This window comes from Macaca mulatta, chromosome X (assembly GCF_049350105.2).
Source record: "Macaca mulatta isolate MMU2019108-1 chromosome X, T2T-MMU8v2.0, whole genome shotgun sequence".
In the NCBI taxonomy this organism is placed as follows: Eukaryota; Metazoa; Chordata; class Mammalia; order Primates; family Cercopithecidae; genus Macaca; species Macaca mulatta.
In genome coordinates, this window is record NC_133426.1 from 40,458,521 (window position 1) to 40,484,876 (window position 26,356).

General features: G+C 41.4%; 1 protein-coding gene across 1 annotated transcript; it reads left to right on the top strand.

Annotated features, from left to right (window-relative positions):
- Positions 1–173: 173 nt before the first annotated feature.
- On the top strand, positions 174–26,356 carry ATP6AP2 (ATPase H+ transporting accessory protein 2). The gene is given in 9 exon segments (NM_001257625.1): positions 174–314; positions 8,215–8,345; positions 10,466–10,597; positions 17,030–17,125; positions 17,307–17,444; positions 18,454–18,507; positions 19,361–19,510; positions 20,531–20,650; positions 25,339–26,356. Coding segments are annotated over 9 exon segments (1,053 nt in total). The 5' UTR covers positions 174–277; the 3' UTR covers positions 25,534–26,356.

The window sequence follows — 26,356 nt, forward strand, 5'->3', positions numbered from 1 at the left end:
CTTTTCAATCGCTGCCTACCATTGGCAAAACTCTCCATCCGTTACTTTAAGCCCCGCCTATCAGACTGACGCTCCCCAAGTTACGTCTCTTCCGTAGGCCGCGACGTAGCTGGTGATTGGTGGAGAAAGCGGCAGCTGTCCCAGCGGACGCGACGAAGGGACGGGCCCCGGGAGTCTGGAAGAGTCCGAGCGCGTCGCCCCCTCACGCTGCGGTTGTCGCTCGTGTCCCGCCGGCTCGCTCCGTGTCGCCCTGCACTGCTGCGGCCGGCGCGGCACCATGGCTGTGTTTGTCGTGCTCCTGGCGTTGGTGGCGGGTGAGGAGCCGGGGGCGGGCAGGACGTGCCTGGGGAGGCCCTGCGCCGCGGGGCTTGGGGGTCCGGGGCGGCCGCGGGCGAGTGACTGCGAGGCAGGTGCCGCAGTGCGGTCCGTCAGCGGCGGCCTCGCCTCAGCCGCCTCCCTGTCAGCATCTTCTCCGGATCGGCGGTGGCGGCGCGGCCTCACGGGCCGCCGGGGCCGGGGCTGGGCTGCGTAGGGGACCCTTGAGCCGGCCTCCACCCTCCACTTTGAGGAAGGCGCGTCCGGCAGGCCTCTTCCGCCTGGAGAGGCCCTTCAGAGTACGGAGATACATTTCTCAATGAAGTGGGATTCATTGAGTCGCAGCCCGCTGCCGAAAAAGGGAAGGCAGACTTTTTAGCTGCCACGATGTTTTTGCATTTGTACGGTGTCTTCATTTCTAGTGGTTGTCATCAGTAATTGCTGAAATCTCCTCCCCTCCCCTCCCCTCCCCTCCCCTCCCCTCCCTTATGTATATTTCAGGATACAAAAGTTGAGATGGAGTCATTATTTTTATATGATTATTTCTTAAGGCGAATACAAAGCACCTCTCAATAGTTTGTCACAGTTCCAAATTTTAAGGATTTGGAAACTAGGATGTGAGTCACATTTTTAGGGTCACATGTCAATACATGGTAGCTTTCTGAGTAGAACCTAGGTTCCTAAGCATTCAGCAAGAGGAGAAGAAATCAGCTAATACGTGGCCTCTTATTGCATATCATGTGGTAATGTATTTCATTTGACAGCAGTCCTTAGAAGTGGGTATCTTCTTCGTTTTGCAGGGTGATCAACCTAAATAAATTACTCAATGCTAAACAGGTAGTAGCAAAGCTGAATTTGATTTCAGATGAGGTGGTACCAGCGCATGGGCCTTTTCCATTATATATGTTGTGTTGCACAGGTAACGCTATTACTGTATGAGAATGTGGGAGTAATGGGGGCTGAGACTGGAGGCACACACAGTAGTGAACAAGAGGCCAAGTTGAGAACAGTTTGGAGGAATGGGTGCTCTGATCCTCAGTGTGTCAGTTTAAAACCTGTGGGAGGCCGGGCACGGTGGCTCACGTCTGTAATCCCAGCACTTAGGGAGACTGAGGCAGGCGGATCACCTGAGGTCAGGAGTTTGAGACCAGCCTGGCCAACATGGCAAAACGCCATCTCTACTGCAAATACAAAAATTACCCGGGCGTGATGGGGCACGCCTGTAAATCCCAGCTACTCAGGAGGCTGAGGTACAGGAATCGCTTGACCCCGGGAGGCGGAGGTTGCAGTGAGCCGAGATCGCGCCACTGCACTCCAGCCTGAGCGACAGAGCCAGACTTTGTCTCAAAAGCAAAAACAAACAAACAGACAAACAAACCAAAAACCTATGTGAGGTGTTGGGAGGTCCTGCTTTTGGAATGGCGATTTAATTCTGCACCAGTATGCTCTTGAAATCTGCAGATCTCCTCTGTCCCTAGAGGTGCGGGGGTTTTTGTGTGTTAATGATAGTTACGTTGTATCCATGCCCCAAACATTTTCAAGTTTTTTGTTTCTTCTGTTTCTGGCTCCGGAAAGGTCATTCTGATCTACTGAGATACTTTGAGGGAATTAATTTTAATTCAGTTTTTGAAATTTTAAAAATATTCCCTTTGATCCTATGGTTTAACTGAACATCTATTGAGATTCCATGTTTTAATGTTTTGACTGATATTATTTTGATTCAGTGAGGTGTAGGCTTTTTTGTTTTGGGTCTGAGATAAAATAATTGCTTCTGCACACGGTTTGAACATGCTTTCCTTACTAGCATAGCCGAGTTCATACAGAACAAGAACCTGATCCTGTCAGCTTCTGAATTGCTCAGTCTTGTCAGATGAGGCTCAATTATTATTTTCCACAATGACTAAATGTGATGTAATGGAAAATATCTTTAAGAGCTCTGACTTCTATATTCCAGGCAGAAACAAAAATAGAAATCCTTTAAAACAGTGTTGCCAAACTAGAGAGAGAACTAGGGACCTAGAGAGAGAGGAAGGGAACTAGGGTTTTGAATACCAAATCATGAGGAGTATTTGAAAAAATTCAGATATTTAGCCTGGAGAAGAATGGCCAAGGGTGAACACATGGAATTTGAAGTGATGTCATGTAGAAGAGGAGAGAGATAGGACCCATTTTATATTAATTGATTCCATCCACCATTCATAGATGATCATAGCACAGTATAGTGGAGTTCCTAGAGGGAAGGACACTTATCGCAGACGGGGGAGGCTGAGAAAAATTTCCCATGGGAGGTGCCTCCCAGGGCTAATGTGTTGAAAAGTTGGGGTGGGAAGAAAAGGTATTTGAAACAGAACAGCATGTGTAAAAGCAGAGCGATGTGAGAGTAAAGGGGCAATTAGTTTGGTGGGGCTAAAATGTACAGCGATTAAGTTGGGGAGATCCCAGAAATAATGTTGATGAGGTTACTTGGGTGTTAATGCTTTGGGTTTTGCCTCAGAGTCTCTGGGCAGTGAGAGGAGGCATTTAAGCAGAAGGGTGAATAGTCAGATCTGTATTTTGAAGCAGTTATGGGAAAATCTGGATTGGAGAGTGGCATGACAAGGGTCATAAGGCAACCAATTCTAGCATACCTGGTGAGGGCCTGAAGAGTGTGGCCTGGACATCGAGGGAAAGGATTTGTGAGATAAGAAAGAAAGATGAAATTCAGTGGCTAATTAGCTGTGTTGCTGAGGAAGGATTTAAAGACAACTGATTCCAGCCACTGGTTGGAAGGTGGTATCATCCGTCAAGATAGAGAATACAGGAGAAGCGTGTGGAAAGGTGGTGAATTGGGTGTTTTTGGTGTTTGCAGCCTTAGGAGTAGTTGGGCTCAGCCTCAGAGAGATGTAGAATAGGAAAGTAATAAAAGTCAAGATTGAGCCCTCAGATCTCCAAAGTGGAATATGCTAGGTGATCCATTTGGATGCCAGAAGAATGTACTAGAACTTCCATTTATATCTTTTTTGTTTTTGTTTTTGAGACAGAGTCTCACTCTGTCGCCCAGGCTGGAGTGCACTGGTGTGATCACAGCTCACTGCAGCCTCGACTACCCAGGCTCAAGCGATTCTCCCACCTCAGCCTCCCTAGTAGCTGGGACCGCAGGTGCATGCCACCATACCCAGCTAATTTTTTGTTTGTTTTTGTAGCGATGAGGTCTTGAACTCCTGGGCCCAAGTGATCCTCCTCCTCAGCCTCCCAAAGTGCTGGAATTACATGCAGGTGTGAGCCATTGCACCTGGCCTCTATCTATCTATCTGTCTATCTAGCGATCATTTTTTTTTTTTCTTTTTTGAGACAGTCTTGCTCTGTCACCCAGACTGAAGTGCAGTGGCACAATCTCGGCTCACTACAACCTCCGCCTCCTGGGTTCAAGTGATTCTTGTCCCTCAGCCTCCCAAGTAGCTGGGACTACTCTTGTTGCCCAGGCTGGAGTGCAATGGCACGATCTTGGCTCACCTCAAGCTCCACCTCCTGGGTTCAAGTGATTCTCCTGCCTCAGTCTTCCAAGTAGCTGGGATTACAGCCATGCGCCACCACGCCTGGCTAATTTTGTATTTTTTTAGTAGAGACGGGGTTTCTCCATGTTGGTCAGGCTGGTCTTGAACTCTCAACCTCAGGTGATCTGCCTCCTGAGTAGCTGGGACTACAGGCATGCACCACCACATCCGGCTAACTTGTGTATTTTTTTTGGTAGAGATGAGTTTCACTATGTTCGCCAGACTGGTCTCGAACTCCTGACCTCAAATGATCCACCTGCCTCAGCCTCCAAAAGTGCTGGGATTACAGGCATGAGCCACCACACCTGGCCTAATTTTTATATTTTCAGTGGAGATGGAGTTTCGTCATGATGGCCAGGCTGGTCTTGAACTCTTGACCTCAAGTGATCTGCCTGTCTCAGCCTCCCAAAGTGCTGGGATTACAGCTGTGAGCCATCATGCCTGGCCTATCTGTTTTTATCTTATCTCTTTTTAAGTAATAATGGTCAGGTATTTTGTAGACTGTCCCTCAATTTGGGTTTATCTGATGTTTTCTCATTATTAGATTGGGAAAAATATACACAGGTATCTCATCCTTTTTAAAATTTTTGTTTTTTTGTGCTTTGTAATATAGCACAAATCAAATACATAATCTATTACTATAGTAGAAGTGTATACTTTACATGGAGAGGATGAGAGGGACAGAGAGAAGAGAGAAAGGCTACTTTCCAATTTTGTGCTGATAGGGTTGAAATCTAAAAAGTTTGGCCGCCAGTGCTTTAAAGGGCAGGAAGGGAAAGAAACAGAGGAGAAGCAGTCAAAGGGATTGCAAGGAAAACCAGGGGCTGTGGCTGCATGAAGACCAAAGCAGGGGCTTTTCAAGGACAGAGTTGGTAGTATCAAATGCTTTGGTAAGTTAGATAAAATTAAGGGATGGAAATTGCCTTTTGAGTTTGGGGAGTCGTTTCAGTGGCATGGTGGGCTTGGAAGGTGTGGGCGGCCAGGTGCGGTGGCTCACGTCTGTAATCCCAGCACTTTGGGAGGCCAAGGCAGGCGGGTTGTTTGAGGTCAGGAGTTTGAGACCAGTCTGGCCAACAGAGTGAAACCCCGTCTCTACCAAAAAAATACACAAGTTAGCCACATGGGGTGATGCGTGCCCGTAGTCCCAGCCACTCAGGAGTCTGAGGCAGTAGAATCTCTTGAACCTGGGAGGTGGAGATTGCGGTGAGCTGAGATCCTTACCACTGCACTCCAACCTGGGTGACAGAGCAAGACCCTGTCTCAAAAAAAAAAAAAAATTAAAAGTTTTGAAAAATTGTGTGGGTTAAGTAGTAAATGTAAAATGAAGTATAGAAGCAAACGGTGGTTGACTGCTCTTCCTGGATTCTTCCTCTGAAGGGGAGCAAGGCTGGTAGCTGGTGGAGACTGGTAGGACCAAAGGAGGTTTTTTTATGGTTTTAGTTATAGAATGGGAGTGCCCTGAGTTTATTTTTATGCTGAAGTGAAAGGGCCAGTGGAGAGGGAGAAAATTGGTGGTTTGAGGTGTGACTTCATTCATTCATTAACTCAACAAGTACTTATTGAGCAGCAATGTGTCGGGCTCTCTTCTCAGCCCTGGGGATAGTGTGTGAACAAGACTGCACTGAAATCCCCGCCTTCATGGAGCTTGTATTCTATAGGGGCCATCTTTTGATGGCTGTTACCATATAGCCACCTAGCTCCTGATATGTTGTCTGTCCTAGAAGAGTGGCTTACTTAATAAACAGTGAAGGAGCGAAGGTCCCTGAGAAGGCTGAACACAGGATTGTCTTCGACTGGAGGAGGGACATCCCTGCCCTCATGTCTGGAGGGAGAGGAGATGTAGATAATTTGTGGTGGGGAGAGGAAGCAGGTAGCTCAAGAAATTCCTCTGTTCTCTCTGAAGCTGGAGATGAGGTTATCTGGTGAGACTGAGTCAGGGAGTGATAGCATAGGAAGTTGAAAGTTAGGAAGCCCATTTCAGTTCAGTACAAGGAAAAACTTTTCAAAGGATTAGAATGTTGGGAAAATGAAGCCAGTTGCTGGCAAATGTAGTTCGTATATTGAGGTGGTGTCCCCATCACTGGCAGTATTGAAATAGAGGAGGGGTGACTTTCTGCCAGGTATCCCTGAGACATGCTTATACTTACAATAAGCAGAAGTTTGGACAAATGACCTTTCTCTTTATAGGAGTCCCTGACTCTAGGTTTTCTAAAGCTCTGGGCTTCTAAAGGACTGTTATACAAGCATGGAAGTTGAAACTACGAAGTTGGGGCAAAGTTATTTGGTATAGGTTTGCTGGAATTGAATGAGTAGGGCCATGTCTCAAAACAAGGGTATCTCCAAATCAAAATATGGTTTTTTAAATGTGTATGGTACCTGGGGCTGGGTGTGGTGGCTCACGCCTGTAATCCCAACACATAGGGAGGCTGAGGCGGGCTGATCACTTGAGGTCAGGAGTTTGAGACCAGCCTGGCTGATATGGTGAAACCCCGTCTCTACTAAAAATACAAAATTTAGCCGGGCATGATGGCACACACCTGTAATTCCAGTTACTCGGGAGGCTGAGGCAGGAGAATTGCTTGAACCTGGGAGGCGGAGGTTGCAGTGAGCCAATATTGTGCCACTGCACTCCAGCCTTGGCAACACTGCGAGACTCTGTCTCAAAACAAACAAACTAAATATGTGTATGGTTCTTGGGAAGCATAGGTCTCTTGGTTACTCATTTTTTTTAGTGTTTGCAGTACTACTACTTTAGTGAACCAAGATATCTATCAGTTACAAAAGACCATTCCATTCTGCTAAATTTTTTTGGTCTATCTTCAGCTAGAGCAGTTTGGAAGTTCCTGTTCTGACGGCTGTGCTGGATTGAAATTTGTAACACTATGTATCAGCACCATCCTGAAACCTTTTATTTACTGTCAATACTGCAACACCAAAACATTTACTGTTGCTTCCAACTTTATTTCCATACCCTGTTAGTGGTACTTTCCTTAGGTCAAGAGAATAACACTGATGCTTTACTAAAGTCTAATTTTCCCATACTAGATGTGGCTAACATTTGTTCTAGACTTAGAGCTAATTTTTTTCATAGGAATGCAAAATTTAAAAATCAGCCAGGCATGATGGCATGCACCTGTAGTCCTAGCTACTCAGAAGGCTGAAGCAGGAGGCTGAGGCAGGAAGATCCCTTGGGCCCTGGAGTTTGAGGCTGCAGTGAGTCACGCAGACTCAAACTCAGCTTGGGCGACACAGTCAGACCCTGTCTCTAAAAAAAAAGAACTAGGTAAAAATTTCATCCTTAAATGTAAACAACCAATTGTGTTCACTTTGGTTGCCCAAAGACTACAAAAAGCTCAGGGGCTCTGCCCTTAGGCCTGGCAGTGAAGCAGTTCCCAGGCAGAGTTTCTGTTTTCAGGGGTGCTCAGGATTTGGAGAAAAGTTCCTTTCAGTGACTGAAATTAGCTACTCGTCCCCGTGTAAGCTAGACATCACTGGGTTAATAGATAATGGATGAAGAGGCCAAATACCTCATCCTTGGCTGTGGAGGGCTTGTAAAATAGTCCCTTTCTCATCTTTATCTTTTAATCCCCAAACCTTAGACTAGTTGACTTTATCATTACAGAATACCTTTTCTTACCTCTTGACATGTCAACTACAATTTCCTGGACTTTGTTTCTAAAGTCTGAAGTGTTTTTGTGTTTCTCCTTGTGACATGTATGCCCCATCCCCCCAACATTTGAGAGTCCTTATTTCACTAGGGTTGCCTGTGGGACATAAGGGAAGATGTTACCTATTCTAAGACATACTAACCTGCTAAAATCTTATAGTGAAATACTTGGAACTTTATGAATTTGTATTGTGTAGAGAGGATTGATGGTAGAAATAATTTAGAGATTTCAAGCTTTTCTTCCTTTTTAGTCTGTGCCTGGGCTTTGTTTTTTAAATTTTGGAGATATGCCACTGATTTCTAATTCCTGCCAAATTGCTACATGCCTCTATTAAGAGCCATCAGTAGGAAGGTGTCTATATCATTAGGAAACCCTGTTTTATAGTCGTACCTTTGTTGATCTCTTTTTGAGATTTTGTTTGTTTGTTTCTTGTTTTTATCAGGCAGTCCCTGAACCAGAATAGGTTCAGAGAGGCTCTGATAGTTGTACTTTTGTTCCAGCAGAATGTGTGGACTTAAATCCTTAGAGTGATACTTTGAAAAAGAATTTGTTATTGTTTAGGACTCAGCATTTCGGCCAGTCATAATTTAATATGTTAAGTCAGTGGTGAATGGGGAAACATGTATTATATTTAATAATTGTCAAGGTAAATGATTTATGGTGTTGATAATTCATTTACTAATCTGTTTTCTTTTCAGGTGTTTTGGGGAACGAGTTTAGTATATTAAGATCACCGGGGTCTGTTGTTTTCCGAAATGGAAATTGGCCTATACCAGGAGAGCGGATCCCAGACGTGGCTGCATTGTCCATGGGCTTCTCTGTGAAAGAAGTATGTATATATTTTTTTAAATGTTTGGAGCTGCTTCTAAGAACATTTTTACTGATTTCTGCTAATAGCCCAAGAAAGCATCAAACAAATGTAGGTACATTTGGTACAGATTACAAAAGTTAAAAAGCTCATCTGGACCAGGCGCAGTGGCTCACGCCTGTAATCCCGGCATTCTAGTAGGCCAAGGTGGGAGGATCAGTTGAACCCAGGAATTTGAGACCAGCCTGGGCAACATAGTGAGACTCCCATCTCAATTAAAAATAAATGAATTAATTTTTAAAAAGCCCATTTGAGTTGGGAAGATTTTGGATAAGTGCTTCAAGCTTGGCTTCTGAAACAAATCATTAGAAATCATTAACTATATAATTGTTTATTCATTGTAGTGAAATTCTTTATATATTAGAGAATGCATCTGTCCTACTGCTAATAGGATATCTACTTTGTTTTTTTTTTTTTCTTTTAGAATAGGCGATAGATTCACTACGAATGATAAAATATATATGCATTATGCCTGAGGTTAGGAAAATAGTGTAGTCAGTAGCCATGGGGCAGCCAAGGACCTTGGTTTCCTAGAATGAAGCTGTGACCTGTTGTAGTAATTGGTTGCTTATGTGATTGTAGGGGGTGGGAGGGTCTAGATCCAGTCAGTATGAGAGATCAGAAGCTAAGGGCTCAGAAGAAAGGAAATGCAGCTTGCTCTGTGCTATCATCTCCTTCTCTTTGTAAGTCTGCTGCTTTTGATGTGGTCTCTAGATATATATCATCAGTCACTGAAAGGAACTTTTCTCCAAATCCTGAGCACCCCTGAAAACAGAAACTCTGCCTGGGAACTGCTTCACTGCCAGGCCTAAGGGCAGAGCCCCTGAGCTTTTTGTAGTCTTTGGGCAACCAAAGTGAACACGATTGGTTGTTTACATTTAAGGATGAAATTTTTACCTAGTTCTTTTTTTTTAGAGACAGGGTCTGACTGTGTCGCCCAAGCTGAGTTTGAGTCTGCGTGACTCACTGCAGCCTTAAACTCCAGGGCCCAAGTGATCTTCCTGCCTCAGCCTCCTGCCTCAGCCTTCTGAGTAGCTAGGACTACAGGTGCATGCCATCATGCCTGGCTGATTTTTAAATTTTTCATAGAGACAGGGTCTCACTATGTTGTCCAGGCTAGTAGGTCTTTAACTCCTGGCCTCAAGCAATCCTTTCTGCCTCAGCCTTCTAAAGTGCTAGATTACAGGCACGAGCCACCACACCCAGCCTGTACCTAATTCTTTTATTTGTTTTGTTTTGTTTGCAACAGGGTCCCGCTCTGTCACCCAAGCTAGAGTGCAGTGGCCTGATCTTGGCTCACTGCAACCTCCACCTCCTAGGTTCAAGAGATTCTCCCACCTCAGCCTCCCAAGTAGCTGGGACCACAGGTGCACAACACCATGCCCAGATCATTTTTATATTTTTTGTAGAGACAGGATTTTGCCATGTTGCCCAGGCTGGTCTTGAACTCCTGGGCACAAGGAATCTACCTGCTTCAGCCTCCCAAAGTGCTGAGATTACAGGCGTGAAGACCATACCCGACCATCTAGTTCTTTACAACCTTAAACTTGATTACAGATGGCTGTTAAAATAACTTTGAGAAAGAATTATTAGTAAACTAATGATAGTTATTTTTAGTAGGAATTGTTTTATTTATAAAGAGCTTAGTCTAAAGAGGATGTTTTAATGACCATCTTGCTATGTTGCTGTGAAAGATAAAAGTGATGCTGTATATAAGGGCAAAAAATGATGTGGGGGAAGAAAATTTCCGTAGCTACATGAAGAAAAGAATTATTTTGTGATCTGTTATTTGAAAGGTACCTATGTTTTGTTTACTTGCTTTTTTCCACAAAAGGTGTGAGATAACTTACTATTAGACTTTGTTTCAAATCTGTAGAATTTTAAGAAAATGAAGAGGGTAGAAATCAGCATTCTTAATTAGGAGATTGCAGCGACTGCCACAAATAAAATGTTTACTTTCCCTGTGAATTTTCCTTGTCAGTGTCATCCCAGAACCCCTTAACTCTGCTTATTAGATGTTATTGGGGAGGTGGGTTCCTGAGTTGATAATTAAGCACCGTTTTGTGCTTTTCAATGTTTAGGACCTTTCTTGGCCAGGACTCGCAGTGGGTAACCTGTTTCATCGTCCTCGGGCTACTGTCATGGTGATGGTGAAGGGAGTGGACAAACTGGCTCTACCCCCAGGCAGTGTCATTTCATACCCTTTGGAGAATGTGAGTATTTATTATAAAAAATTAAAGGGATGTGTTTTACATTTTCCCTTGTCAGCTGCCATTATGAATTGCATTCTAAACATACTTATCTTATCTGTTTCTGATGCACGGTTTCTTTTGAAATTCTTTTACAAACACAATTTCTTTTTAAGAAAATTACATGATGATTGTAATTGATTGAGGCTTGGCTGTTCTCTGTGGATGAGAGTACTGTTTAAGATAAGAGATAGAGAAATTGCCCCACTCAGAATAGCCAGAGGCTCGAAAAAGAGAGCCACCAAAGGAGAAACCAGGTGGGGGTGTATCCTGCTGCCATTTTCTTGGCCATTGTCTTGTCATCTTCCCTGCAGGATTTTACCTCTTTTTGTGTGTAAGGACACTGGAGGCTGCTTGCTGGCTCACTTACTCCTTCACTGGCCATTCAGGCAATGTGGGTGACTGTGCTGATCTGAGAGGCCCTCCTTCCATTATAAGCATAGAGAAGTGCTTGAAAGAATGTCACAAAAACATTTTTACTAGCATAAGTAAATTTGAATGCAAGAGGGGGCGATATACACAGGTGTTACATATGGATGGAAAACTCAGAAGCCATAGTGGTGAGCAGGAGCTGATGCTGAAACTGTGTTTCCTGCAGAAATCCAGGGACTAGAAAATGCTGTCAACTTGTTCTTGAAAAGAGGACTGGTAAAACTAGTAAAGCTGGCTTGCTGCCCTTGGCTGTTGGACCCAAAGAGTCCCCTGAGAGAAATTAGAATTAGAATTATAGGCTTATGCTGTGTAGAGTGGTTCTTTCCAAATTCACATGACCTGCCCCATAGGGACACCTCCACAGCCAAGGGCTCCTTTGGTCAAATATGGAAGATGAGTGGAATTTACAAAGCACCTGAAGGAAAAAAAATGCCACGAGAAACTAGGTGCAACAAACAGAATTCATCTCCTTAGAACTACAGAGAATAGGCCAATTTCCAAGAGACCTAAAAATACATACGTTAAAATTGTGAAAAAAAAAAAAGGGCCAGACATGGTGGCTCACACCTGTAATCCCAGCACTTTGGGAGGCCAAGATGGGAGGATTGCTTGAGGCCAGGAGTTCGAGACCAGCTTGGTCAACATAGCAAGACCCTATCTCTGGGGAGGGGAGAAGAAGAAAGAAAGAGAAAAAATTTGTGAAAAAAAGGAAGGAACAGAAACTATGAGGGAGTTATAAGATATTTTTGATATATGGTGCTTTAGTTGATACTTCAAAATATTTCATAATTTGTATTGTGATTCTTTAACCCATGAGTTATGTAGAAGTATTTTTTCCAAATGCATGAGTTTTAAAAACATAATTTCTAATTTTTAAATTTCTAAGTTCACTGCATTGTAATACTGTGGTCTATGTGATGCTGAAGTTTTGGGAATTTTTTTTTTTTCAGACTTTCCTGTGGTCTAGTATAGATTATTTCCAAGCACACATGGCATACTTAGAAAAAATTACTATGCACTAATCCACAAGGCAAATCTCAACAAACAATAAAGAATCAGTATCATATAAACTACCTTCTCTGACCACAATGCAGTTAAATCTGAAAATAATAATAAAACAATATCTTAAAAGGGTATTTGGAGCCCGACACCATGCCTCATGCCTGTAATCCCAACACTTTGAGAGGCCGAGGCGGGTGAATCACTTGAGGCCAGGAATCCGAGACCAACCTGGCCAACATGGCTAAACCCTGTCTCTACTGAAAATACAAAAATTAGCCAGGCGTGGTGGCACACGTCTGTAGTCCCAGCTACTTGGTGGCTGAGGCACGAGAATTACTTGAACCCAGGAGGTGGAGGTTGCAGTGAGCTGGGATTGCGCCACTGCACTCCAGCCTGGGTGACAGAGCGAGACTCTACCTGAAAAAAAAAAAAAGAAAAAGCTATTTGGATCAACATTTCTCCTTTCCCCATCCACCTGTCTTCCCCAGCCTCTTCTAACCATCATTCTGCTCTCTACTTCTATGAGTTCAACTTACAAGTGAGGTCATGTAGTATTTGTCCTTCTATGCCTGGCTTATTTCACTTAACATAATGTCCTCCAGGTTTATCCATGTTGCAAATGACAGTTTACCCCACTTTAAAGGCTGTATAGTATTCCATTATGTTTATATACCACATTTTCTTCTGCCGAGACCAGCTGGGTTGGGGAGACCAGCGGTGCTAGAGGAATTAAAGACACACACACAGAAATATAGACGTGTGAAGTGGGTAATCAGGGGTCTCACAGCCTTCAGAGCTGAGAGCCCCGAACAGAGATTTACCCACATATTTATTAACAGCAAAGCAGTCATTAGTGTTGTTTCTATAGATATTAAATTAACTAAAAGTGTCCCTTATGGAAAATGAAGGATGGTCCGAATTAAAGGAATAGGTTGGGCTAGTTAACTGCAGCAGGAACATGCCTTTAAGACACAGATCGCTCATGCTATTGTTTGTGGTTTAAGAATGGCTTTAAGCGGTTTTCCGCCCTGGGCGGGCCAGGTGTTCCTTGCCCTCATTCCTGTAAACCGACAACCTTCCAGCTTGGGCGTTAGGGCCATTATGAACATGTCACAGTACTGCAGAGATTTTGTTTATAGCCAGTTTTGGGGCCAGTTTATGGCCAGATTTTGGGGGGCTTGTTCCCAACACACATTTTCTTCTTTCTGCTTTTTTCTTTTTTTTGAGACAGAATCTTGCTCTGTCACTCAGGCTGGAGTGCAGTGGTGCGATATCATCTCACTGCAACTTCTGCCTCCTGAGTTCAAGGGATTCTGGTGCCTCAGCCTCCTGAGTAGCTGGGATTACAGGTGCACGCCACCACGTCCGGCTAATTTTTTGTATTTTTAGTAGAGATGAAGTTTCATCATGTTGGCCAGGCTGGTCTCAAACTCCTGAGTTCAGGTGATCCACCCACCTCAGCCTCCCAAAGTGCTGGAATTACAGGCATGAGCCACTGCATCCAGTTGCACATTTTCTTTTATCCATTCGTTTGATTATGGACACCGACGTTGCTTCCATCCATATCTTAGAAATTGTAAATAGTGCTGCAGTGAACATGGGAGTGCAGTTACCTCTTCAGCATACTGACTTCAATTGCTTTGGATATATATACCCAGAAGTGGGCTTGCTGGATCATGCTTTAGTGATCTGTTGCACAGAATGGTGACTATATTAAATAATAATGCGGTGTATATTTCAAAACTGCTAAAGGAGTAGATTTTAGATACTTTTACCACAAAAAAAGATAAGTATGTGAGGTGATGGATTTGTTCATTAGCCTGATTTAATCAGTCCACTTTGTAAACTTATGACAAAACATGACGTTGTACCCCATAAATATATACAGTTACTGTTTGTCAGTTAAAAATAAAATGAAAAGTATTTGGAAATAGTAACAAACAAAAGATACGACTCCTCAGATTTAAAGCATATGGAACATCCAGTAGGCAAAAGCCAGATCCACACCTGGATACAGTGAAATTGAAGAGTCATCAAAGAAATGGAAAGTCTTAAAAGCTATCAGGGAGAAAAAAGACACTGTCATTACAAAGGAATGAGAGTAGAAGGAAAGCAAGGAAAATGCAGTGATTGTGTAGTATGAGCTAAGTTGAGTATTATTTACATTGTCATAATAATAAAATGATATTGATCCAGTGAAAATTTTGATGTAACTGTTGGGAGAGTGGGGAGATAGAAACAGAAGTGGAGCGCATGGATGGCTCAGGGGGTGGGGCAGTGTGGTTGGTGATGTGAGAGAGCTAAAGCCTCGTTTTCTATAATGGGTAGTAAATAGACAAGGCCTGAAATTGAAAAATCAGGAGATTTAATTTAAGTGTCTTATTTAGAGATGGTAAAAACAAAAAAAGTCAACAAGAAAAGATAGTTGGAATAGATGCACTCCTAAATAATTCATGGGTTGAGGAGGAGATCACTGGAACTTTCTAAATTATTTGGAACTGAGTAACAATGAACGTACCATTTATTTACAAAATTGGGAGGTGCAGCTAACGTGGTAAGAAAAGAGAAGTTTATAGCCTTAAATTCATGTTTTAGACAATTTAGCTTGTCTAAGAATGGAAATTAATGAGCTAAAGAAAGCAGAAGAACTTCAGAGTAAATACACATAAAGTAGAAGGAAGGGAACAATACAGATCAAAAGGCAGATTATTTCACAGGGAGCATTTAAGTTGTTTATTATGTGATTTCTGTGAAAATCATTGCAGAAGATTTTCTTCAAAATAAATATGTAAAAATCCAAAATGCCATTTTGAGATTTTTATTAGCATGTAATCCAAAAATAAAGATTTAACAACAGACTAGCCTCATTTTACATGAGAAGAAGCTGTGCTGTGCGAGGAGCTCATTTTATTGTTTGGCCCTGGTTGGCTGCTCAATACTTTTCCTAGCAGAAGATGGTAAATGAGAGAAAAGATTCAGGGGCAAACCCCACAAAACATAAAAATCAGAGTATCTTAGAATTCCATTTAACGTAGCTTCCATTTGATTAGCTAGCTGTTTTAGTTAGAATTTCAAGTCATACAGGTACAGAAATATGAGAAGAGATATGCATCTCCTTATAATACAGTGAGAGAAAACCATCATTCGTTATTATAAGCAACCAAGCTTTTTACTTTTTGAGCTTAGCTGCCTATATAATTATTTATTTTCCTTCATTGGTGTTCATCTGATTCATGAGCTGCTTCAATTTGATCTCTATGGACATGGTACCTAATCTTCAACTTTCCTGAACCAAGCGCCATTTCACTAAGTGAAGTGAGGCTGGAAAGTTTGCATGATTTACTCATGTATTCCCCTCACAGCCTGAGGAGGTAAACTGTATGATTGCTAAAGGAAAGCACCTCTAGCTGATTCAGGGCGGCTGCTAACAGTATGCTTTTGCAACTTTGAACTCTCTTCCCCCTCTTCACTTACTCATTAACTCATTTTAAGAGAATTTGGGGAAGAGTTAATAAGCATCTTGAGTAAGAGAAAAAAATTATTTCATTTCACAGAATCATAAAATTGATCACTTAATATTGATGTTGGGGCCGGGCGTGGTGGCTCATGCCTGTAATCCCAGCATTTTGAGAGGTCAAGGCAGGCAGATCACATGAGGCTAGGAGTTTGAGACTAGCCTGGCCAACTTGGTGAAACCCCATCTCTACTAAAAATACAAAAATTAGCCAGGTGTGGTGGTGCATGCCTGTAATCCCAGCTACTCAGGAGGCTGAGGCAGGAGAATCACTTGTACCTGGGAGGCGGAGGCTGCAGTGAGCCGAGATCACACCACTGTACTCCAGCCTGGGCGACAGAGCAAGACTCTGTCTCAAAATAAATAAATAAATAAATAAAAAATAAGTGATGCTGGGATTTTATCAGTAAGACATAATCACATTGATTTCTGCCTGTACCACATTAGCGTTACTTTGCTACTTGTAAACATGAATCTTTAAGTAGTAAGGGAACTACTGAACGAAAGATCAACGTAAGAAATCTCCATTAAAACAAAAACATGACTGTATTCCTTGTTTTAATACAGTAATACTGGGAATGAAATAATTTTTTGAGGGGAAAAATAACTAATTTATTTTTTAAAATCATGTAGTGCAAAACAAATCTAATGGAAATAGAAGTCAGAATTTTCATTACCCTTGAGGGTGGAGGTAGTACTTCGAGGTCACTGATAGTGTTCTGTGTCGGTCTGGCTGTGCTACCTGAGTGCATGCATTTGTAAACATTTGTTGAGCTGTTACCCCAAGATTTGTATACTATATTATATGTATTTTGCACTTTAATTAAAAAATTGAAGAAAAAAAGTAGGTCTTATCACAATTGGTTATTTCAATCTAATAATATCAACATGTCCTAAGATAAAGGCTTCAAAAACCTTGTGACATACTTAACATGTTATCCAAGAGTCTTTAGGCTATCTGAAGACAAATGTTAAATCTCATTAAACATTTTTAAAATTTTGAAATGAAAGATGAATTCCATTTTTATTTCAATTAAATTCAATACTCAGATTCCTCTAACCTTCTCTTAAATGCAAGTTAAATACTTTATTGTGGGATACGCATTAATCGTGGCACATTTAGTCAATATTGAAACCAAATGCCTTGCTACTTCAAATACATGAATGATCACCAGAAAATGGTTTGTGCTAGATATAGTGTTGTGTCCATCAGGTTTAAGTTATTTTCCTCTGAGGCACATTGGGAGACACAGACTCGGCCTACCAGGGGGCTGTTTAATCTTCTGTGCCCTCAAAAGAGCTTGTTTGGAAATGATTTTGGGTGTCTAAATTTCCATAGAAAGTGCTGGAAAAAAGTTTAAGCCTTCTTTTTAAATACCATTCAGATGAATGATTTTTCTTCCCACTTTGGTTCACATAATAATTGCGTTCTTACTCTTAAATTTCAGGCAGTTCCTTTTAGTCTTGACAGTGTTGCAAATTCCATTCACTCCTTATTTTCTGAGGAAACTCCTGTTGTTTTGCAGTTGGCTCCCAGTGAGGAAGTAAGTGATAATGTTTTTATTTAAGACATTTTAAAAAATAAGCTTTTATTATTTGGAAATTATGAAATGTATTTTATTATGAAAATTTAAAACTAATTTATGAACAATGTTGTCATACCTCTGTGTATTGGAACTAATCTGTAGAATGTGAGCAACTTAAAATTTTCTATTCTTCTTACAGAGAGTGTATATGGTAGGGAAGGCAAACTCAGTGTTTGAAGACCTTTCAGTCACCTTACGCCAGCTCCGTAATCGCCTATTTCAAGAAAACTCTGTTCTAAGTTCACTCCCCCTCAATTCTCTGAGTAGGAACAATGAAGTAAGTGCAGTTATTCAATGAATATATGAATATCATTAATTTCCCTCTTTTTGAAAAATAGAGACAGGGTCTCACTCTGTTGAGTCCAGGCGAACTCCTGGCCTCAAGCAGTCCTGTCTCGGCCTCCCAAAGTGCTGGGATCACAGGCATGAGCCACTGCGTCTGGCCCTCCCATTCCTTATACTACTTGAAATTTTGGAAATTTTGATATTTTAGAAAATGAAAAATTGTGCACATTTACTGCTGGGGTAGATTCTTCTTTAATGTAATTTTCTTATGACTCTCATGAATAAACTGATCCTTTTTTGTGAGGGGAGCTATGGTAAATAACATCACATTTTAGCATGAGGGTTGCCACCTAGTAATTCAAACAAGCCAGAGGTCATAGATCTACTTGGTGACTGGTGGAGCTGTGTGGATCTGGTAACTTGGGAGCCATTGTTCACTGCTTCTGCTGATGTGCTGCCACATTTTTCTCATTCATTCTGGATATTGCAGTGGAGGGAGCCACCTCTGCTTTTGACTCCTGTCCTTCAGCTTCTCCATCTGCTCATGCACCCTCTTAACCATGTGGCATGCCACTTTTGTGGTGGCCTCCCCTCTTTAGTTGCTGTGGATGACCAGGGCCATCATCTTTTATTCTCTGATGTGGAAACTATTCAAGGGAAGTAAGCAAACTGGGCCAATGGTAGGATCTCATTGCAGAGTGCCAGGATATCCCGATGCTTTGAAGGAAAACCACTGGAGAACTTGAATGCTTTATCATGGTTTTGTCAAAAATATAGCTATTGAGTGGCGGTCACTGTACTAGGGAATGGCCATCACCTTTTTGTTAGGAAATAATGTTTTATGTGCATTTTCAATTGAAGCAAACATACCAAATGGAAGATAATTATATAAATTCACTTATATCATCATTTGTAATATCCCATGCCTTACTTGATAAATGGCAAATAAAGATCTCTGGTGCACATTTAAAAGAATGCTCTTTTTTTTGGGCTCTCTGAAGGTTGACCTGCTCTTTCTTTCTGAACTGCAAGTGCTACATGATATTTCAAGCTTGGTAAGTAGGCTGCTCTGATTTTTCAGTTCCATTTATTTTGGTTTCTAGAGAATCCTTGAATGATAGTAAAAGCAGTTGAAAAGTTTGATTAAGTATGCCTTAGATTTATGATCCCATGAAAATTGAAAACTTAGTGGCAGTATTGGGAATTTTGAATATATCCATGTTATAGTCAAATTATTTTGCATTTCTGCTTTTTAGGGAGAGACAGCATATCTTCCAAGAACACAAGCCTGGGCGTAAGAACACCCTGGCCATAGTCCTAACTTGGCTGTTGATTTCTTGTCAGACTTAATTCCTATCTATATCTTTGGGCCTAAAATAGAAATAATAGTTTGGACTAATAATGCTGTCAGTCAAGTCAAGAAGGGACAAAATCCGTCTGAAGGGTATTTTTTTGGTGAATGATTTTTAAAAAATCATCCTTGTTACTGAAATAGAAATTCTTACCTGTTTGTTGTCTTCTGAGGTTGTTTTCCAAACTTTTTCAACAGGTGTTGGTTTGGGGAGTCTGGAAGTGTAGTGCATTCCTGGGATCAAACTGGTCCAGCCATCTGTTCTTTCATACCAAGGCCCATACCTGAGTTTTTAAAACTGAGGAATTTTGTTGAAAGCTTTTATTAAATATCCAAGGAGTCTTGTACTGCTCCTAAACATGAGATTCGTGTTGGATTTATCAGAAACGCTTATTCAAACCAGTTTCTTTTGCCACCATTTTAGACTGTTTGCATGCTGTAGTACACTGGTATGGTTTAGTTTAGCCTAGTTTGGGCATAAAACTTTAACTGGCTGTGTTTGACATCTTTCATCTTACTTTATCCACTACCTTTTTTTGTTTGTTTGTTCTCCTAAGCTGTCTCGTCATAAGCATCTAGCCAAGGATCATTCTCCTGATTTGTATTCACTGGAGCTGGCAGGTTTGGATGAAATTGGGAAGCGTTACGGGGAAGACTCTGAACAATTCAGAGATGCTTCTAAGATCCTTGTTGACGCTTTGCAAAAGGTAAATATCAATGAGACATGAGAGGCTGGAGTATGACCATTTCACTTTTAGCCTCTTAATAGAAAAATCTGCTGTTTCAAACACTGTTGACTGAGCTCTTACTTGCCTTCTTTGGGGTTCCTCTAGTTATATTGGCCAAGGATGGAGTAGGGTCAAAAATGTATATTGATATATTTCTTCCTAATGCTAGAAAGAACAGCATTAGGAAAAGTTATCTCACACAAAGCTTTACAAAATTTTTGTGGTAAAATATATATAACATAAAATTACCATTTTAACCATTTTTAATTGTCCAGTTCAGTGTTATTAAGTACCAGTACATTCACATGTTGTACAACCATCACTATCTTTTATTTCTAGAACTTTTTCATCTTCCCCAACTGAAACTCTGTACCGCTTAAACACTATGAGATAACTGAAGTAGAACACCCAGCACAGTACCAGACACTTAGTAGATGCATAATAAATGCTAGTTCCCCTCTGCCCTTGAAGTTCTTCACCTGCATCCTTTCAGTGAGGCTTCACATTTTAATTTTTATAGATGTTTGTGATTAACCAGAGACCACTTAGGAAGATTTCTTCATTTCTCTTTCCAACTTTCCCTCCTCCAATTTATATGCTGACAAATTCAGTCTCTTAATTTTATTCTGAACATTTGAATATATGTTAAAGCTCAACACTTTTCTGTATAGTTGAGCATAATCAAAACCTTTAATACTTGCTTATTTTAAGATGTAGTATATTTCATGAGCCAGGAGGTAAGTGTACATTGTTCTTGTAGCTGCACAAAAGCTTTAAAAATCATTTTAATAAGTATGTGTTTGACTCATTGCATAAAATGATAAGTAGTGAGGTAATGCATATGTTAATTAGCCAATGTGTACTTAAGCCATTTCACAATGTGTACATATTTCAAAACAATATGTTGATGTGATAAATATATATGATTTTAATTTGTTAATTAAAAATGAGAAAAGTACATATTTGAGATTCCCAATAACGTTAATAACTAACTTTCAGTTTGCAGATGACATGTACAATCTTTATGGTGGGAATGCAGTGGTAGAGTTAGTCACTGTCAAGTCATTTGACACCTCCCTTGTTAGGAAGACAAGGACTATCCTTGAGGCAAAACAAGCGGTGAGTATATTTTGAGATCCTGCTTTAAAACTGTAAAATTAACTTTTTATAAAAACAAAAACATACAAAGTCCTATATCACCTATGGGTGACATGAATGAGCAGTCAGTAAATCTGAAAAACAATTTCAGTTAAAACATAAGCTTCTTGTTCACATACGTATGTGTGTTTTGCCAGTGATAATCAATTCTTTGGGGTTATAATCAGATAATGCAAGAATTTTAGGGATCAAAGTAAATCTGTCCAAGATTATAATTCAAATATCAGTACACACAAGGAGACATCAGAAGTTAATGTGGCGCCAGGTGCAGTGGCGCACACCTGTGATCGCAGCTCCTCAGGAGGCCGAGGTGGGAGGATTGCTTTAGCTTGGGAGGAGTTTGAGGCCAGTCTGAGCAAACATAGCAAGACCCTGTTTTGAAAAAAAAAAAAAGAAGTGAATGTGTGCGGGAGTGGTGTGGTGCCCACATCCTATGGGCTCTGCTTTTCTAGCAGGCACATTGTCTTTGTGGCATAGTCCCTTACTTGCTGAGATCCTCTGTGTATACCTCTTTATGATTTTGATTTACTTCAACAGTTTTTTGGGTATGGATCTTGCTTCGAGTTTAAGCATTTAGAGGGTCAGGATTAAGCATTACCATGGTTGCTGGCCATGGTAAAACACATACCTGTGTGTGTGTATATGTATGTGCACATTTACATACATACATATATACTTACAGCTGCAGCAGAACCTAGGGAGGGTGATGAGAAAGAGTAGTGTAGATACTCCCTAACATCCTACGGTCGAGAACATTGCTTAGGGCTGGCTGCATCACTTGCAGCAGATAGATATCCAGTCAGTCACATACACCTCCACTTCAGAACCATTTGCAGCCCCCACCTTGCTCAGTTTTACTGACCTCAGTGTGGGACTTGGAGTCAGAAGGTTGAAGCCAGTGCCTGTTTCAGATAGTCTAGCGATTACTGGTTTGAGATTGTTTCTTTCTAAATTAAATTGGGGATGGAAGGACTCTGTTTCAGACAGCATGTCAGTCTAGACAACCACCCCAAATTTTCCACCATACAACATCTAGAAATGCTGGATAAAAATAAAGACCTTTTAAAAAGTACATAGTTTGGGCCGGGTGCGGTGGCTCACGCCTGTTATCCCAGCACTTTGGGAGGCTGAGGCGGGCAGAACACCTGAGGTCAGGAGTTCTAGACCAGCCTGGGCAACAGGGTGAAACAAACCCTGTCTCTACTAAAAATACAAAAATTAGCCGGGTGTGGTGGCGGGCACCTGTAATCCCAGCTAGTTGGAAGACTGAGGCAGGAGAATCGCTTATACCCAGCAGGCGGAGGTTGCAGTGAGCCGAGATTGCACCACTGCACTCTAGCCTGGGAGACACAGCGAGACTCCATCTCAAATTAAAAAAAAAAAAAGAAAAAAGAAATTATAAAAATAAAAAGTACGTAGTTCAGCTCATAAGAAAGGGAAATTCTCTTACAGAGTAAATAAAGAGGAAGCTGGGCGCAGTGGCTCCCGCCTGTAATCCCAGCACTTTGGGAGGCTGAGGCCGGCAGATCATGAGGTTAGGAGTTCGAGACCAGCCTGGCCAACATGGTGAAACCCCGTCTCTACTTAAAATACACAAAATTAGCCGGGCGTGGTGGCGCATACCTGTAGTCCCAGCTACTTAGGAGTCTGAGGCAGACAAATCACTTGAACCCGGGAGGCGGAGGTTGCAGTGAGCCGAGATTGTGCCACTGTACTCCAGCCTGGGTGACAGAGTGAGACTCCGTCTCAAAAAAAAAAAAAAAAAAAAAAGAAGAGGAACCCGAATGTGGTAAGCAGGCTGCCCTAAGGATATTTGCCAGCTAGGTCACCAAGAGTCCTTTGGTGCCTTGTGTGTTGGGGATGGGAATGGACACCTCCAGATAAAGCTGGGGACCCTGACCCTGAAAGAGCTGTGCCCTCAGTGAGAGGGCAGACTGGAAATTTTTGCCCACCAGCAAAGGCAAGCAGAAAGGCACCTGGGCTCTGGGTGGTGAGCACATGTGTTGAGAGTGGGGATGCCTCCGAGATAATTCTTTTTTTTTTTTGGAGATAGGATCTTACTCTGTCACCTAGACTGGAGTGCAGTAGCACAATCTCAGCTTACCACAACCTCCACCTCCCAGGTTCAAGTGATTCTCCTGCCTCAGCCTCCCGAGTAGCTGGAATCACAGGCGTGCACCACCATGCCTGGCTAATTTTTGTAATTTTAGTAGAGATGGGGTTTCACCATGTTGGCCAGGCTGGTCTTGAACTCCTGGCCTCAAGTGATCTGTTCACCTCAGCCTCCAAAGTGCTGGGATTACAGGTGTGTTACCTTGCCCAGCCTATGAGATTTCTTTTTAGGGTGATAGAAATGTTCTAGAATTAGATTGTGGCGATGACTATGAAACCACTAAAATTCCTTGACTTGTACACTTAAAATGGGTAGGAAAAAGAATCTGTTTATCAAAAAAAAAAAAAAAGGAAAGAAACAAAGAGGTCTTCATGGGCATGAAATCCTTTAATGTTTGCCTCAGTTCTGAGCTCCCCGCAGGTAAATATGCATGTCTGTGTACCCATTCTCTCCTACAGTTGAAATCACTCTCTTCCATTAGTTTAAGGAGACAGTTGGGAGTTTAAGGAACATTTACTGAGTACTCACAACGTGCCAGGTGCTGGGGCTGTAGGGACAAATAGATCTCAGTTACATTTTCTTTTTCATTCTTACTGCCAGGCACCCTGCCCCCATTTCTCCCACCTCATTTGGCTGCTGCCTCCTAACTTGTCTGGACTCATCTGTCTCTCTCTGTCCCAGCTGGCTCCTCCCAAATCCATCCAACACATTGTTATCAAAGTTATCTTTTTTTCTTTTCTTTTTTTGAGACAGGGTCTCGTCCTGTCCCAGGCCGGAGTGCAGTGGTACAATCATAGCTCATTGTAGCCTCAAACTCCTGGGCTCAGGTGATCCACCTGCCTCAGCCTCCTGAGTAGCCAGTTCTATAGGCTTGAGCCACCACACTCAGCTAATTTTTTATTTTAATGTTATCTTTTTAAGACAAACCTGATCATGTCACTCACTTTCTGCCTAAAGCTTGTCAATGACTCCTTATTGCCCAGAGGCTCATGTCAGATTTTCTGTAGCTTCCCTGCTTCTAGCTTCATCTCCTGCTGTGTTCCTACTTTTAAAATTCTCTAGCCAGAATGAATATTTCCCAAACTGTGCCTTTGTCAGAATGAATTCAGTTTCCCAAACAATGTTTTTACACAGCTCTGTATTTTAAAAAAAGTGTTAAGTAGATCATACATACATAAGTATATAACATATTTAATACTAGTTATTTAAATAATAAAAATAATAACACTTTATAGCTCCATTTTCACATGGCTATAAAGAACTACCTGACACTTGGTAATTTATAAAGGAAAGAGGTTTACTTGACTCACAGTTCCACATGGCTGGGAGGCCTCAGGAAACTTGCAATCATGGCAGAAGGGGAAAGGGAGGCAGGCACCTTTTTCACAAGGTGGCAAAAGAGAAAGTGCCACACTTTTAAACCATCAGATCTCATGAGAACTCACTATCATGAGAACAGTATGGGAGAAACTGCCCCCATGATCCAATCACCTCCCACCAGGTCCCTCTCTCGACACGTGGGGATTACAAATCAAGATGAGATTTGGGTGGGGACACAGAACCAAACCATATCAATAGCTTAAGAGAATGCTTGCTTCTTTGAAGCTCCCTATTTTCTCCCTCTACCCTCCCTCATCCAGAGGTAACTGCTGTCCTGGATATCATGTTAATCCCTTGCTTTTCTTTACAGATTGACTGCATATGTATTTGTCCTTAAACAGTGTTGTTTGGTTTTGCCTGTATTTGAATTTTATATAAATGGAATCATACTACATGTATTTTTCTGTGTTCTTTGTTCAGTATTCTTTTTAAGATTCACTCAGGCGGACAAATGTAGCTGTAGTTCAGTCATTTTACTGTTACATATTCTGCTGTAGGGATATACCACAATTATCCATTCTGTTGATGACTTTTTTTTTTTTTTTTGAGACAGAGTTTTGTTCTTGTTGCCCAGGCTAGAGTGCAATGGCACGGTCTTGGCTCACTGCAACCTCCACCTGCCGGGTTCAAGCAATTCTCCTGCCTCAGCCTCCTGAGTAGCTGGGATTACAGGCACCTGCCATGCCTGGCTAATTTCATATTTTTAGTAGAGACGGGATTTCACCATGTTGGCCAGGCTGGTCTGGAACTCCTGACCTCAGGTGATCTGCCCGCCTTGGCCTCCCAAAGTACTGAGATTCCAGGCGTGAGCCACTGTGCCCGGCCTTTTTGATGATATTCTTATACATGTCTCTTGGTACACATATAGAAATTTTCCCTAGCGCATGGACTTACTGGATCACAGGATATGCACACCTTCAACTTTATTAGGTATTGTCAAAATTTCCCAAGCATTTGGACTGGTTTATACTTCCACCATCAGTGCAAGTGTCTTGTCCACGAAGGCGCTCCTTCTTGCTTCCTCTTAGTATAAGTAGCTGTTATGCCACTTATGAAGAAATGTTTGTTAGACAAATGAATCACAGCCACTAGACTGGGATAATTTCCTATCTTAAAACTCTTCCCTCTTGATTTTTCTTTCTTTTCTATATTGTAGAAGAACCCAGCAAGTCCCTATAACCTTGCATATAAGTATAATTTTGAATATTCTGTGGTTTTCAACATGGTACTTTGGATAATGATCGCCTTGGCCTTGGCTGTGATTATCACCTCTTACAATATTTGGAACATGGATCCTGGATATGATAGCATCATTTATAGGATGACAAACCAGAAGATTCGAATGGATTGAACGTTCCCTGTGCCAGAATTAGAAAAGAGCGTTGGAAATTGGCTGTTTTGTTAAAATATGTCTTTTGGTGTGCTTTAAAGTAGATAGTATACTTTACACTTACAAAAAAAAATCAAATTTTGTTCTCTATTTTGTGTGTGCCTGTGATGTTTTTCTAGAGTGAATTATAGTATTGATGTGAGTCCCACTGTGGTATAGATTCCATAATATGCTTGAATACTATGATATAGCTATTTAATAACATGATTTCATTATGTTTAATGAATTTGGAAATATGTACTGAAAGAAATGTAAAACATTTAAAATAGCTCATGTTATTATGGAAAAAAGTGCACTGAATTTATTAGATAAACTTATGAATGCTTAACTTCTTTACACAGCATAGGTGAAAATCATATTTGGGCTATTGTATACTATGAATGATTTGTAAATGTCTTAATTTGATGTAAATAACTCTGAAACGGGAAAAGGTTTTTAACTTAGAGTGGCCCTAAAATATGGATGTGCTTATATAATCACTTAGTTTTGGAACTGTATCTGAGTGACAGAGGACAGCTGTTTTTTAACCCTCTTCTGCAAGTTTGTTGACCTACATGGTCTAGTATGGATACTAAAAATACTACATTGATCTAAGAAGAAACTAGCCTTGTGGAGTATACAGATGCTTTTCATTATACACACAAAAATCCCCAAGGGGCATTCTGAGGCATGAATATAAAACATTTTTATTTCAGCAACTTTTCCCCCTATGTAAGTTACTGTGGTTTGTGGTACAACTTCATTCTATAGAATATTAAGTGGAAGTGGGTGAATTCTACTTTTT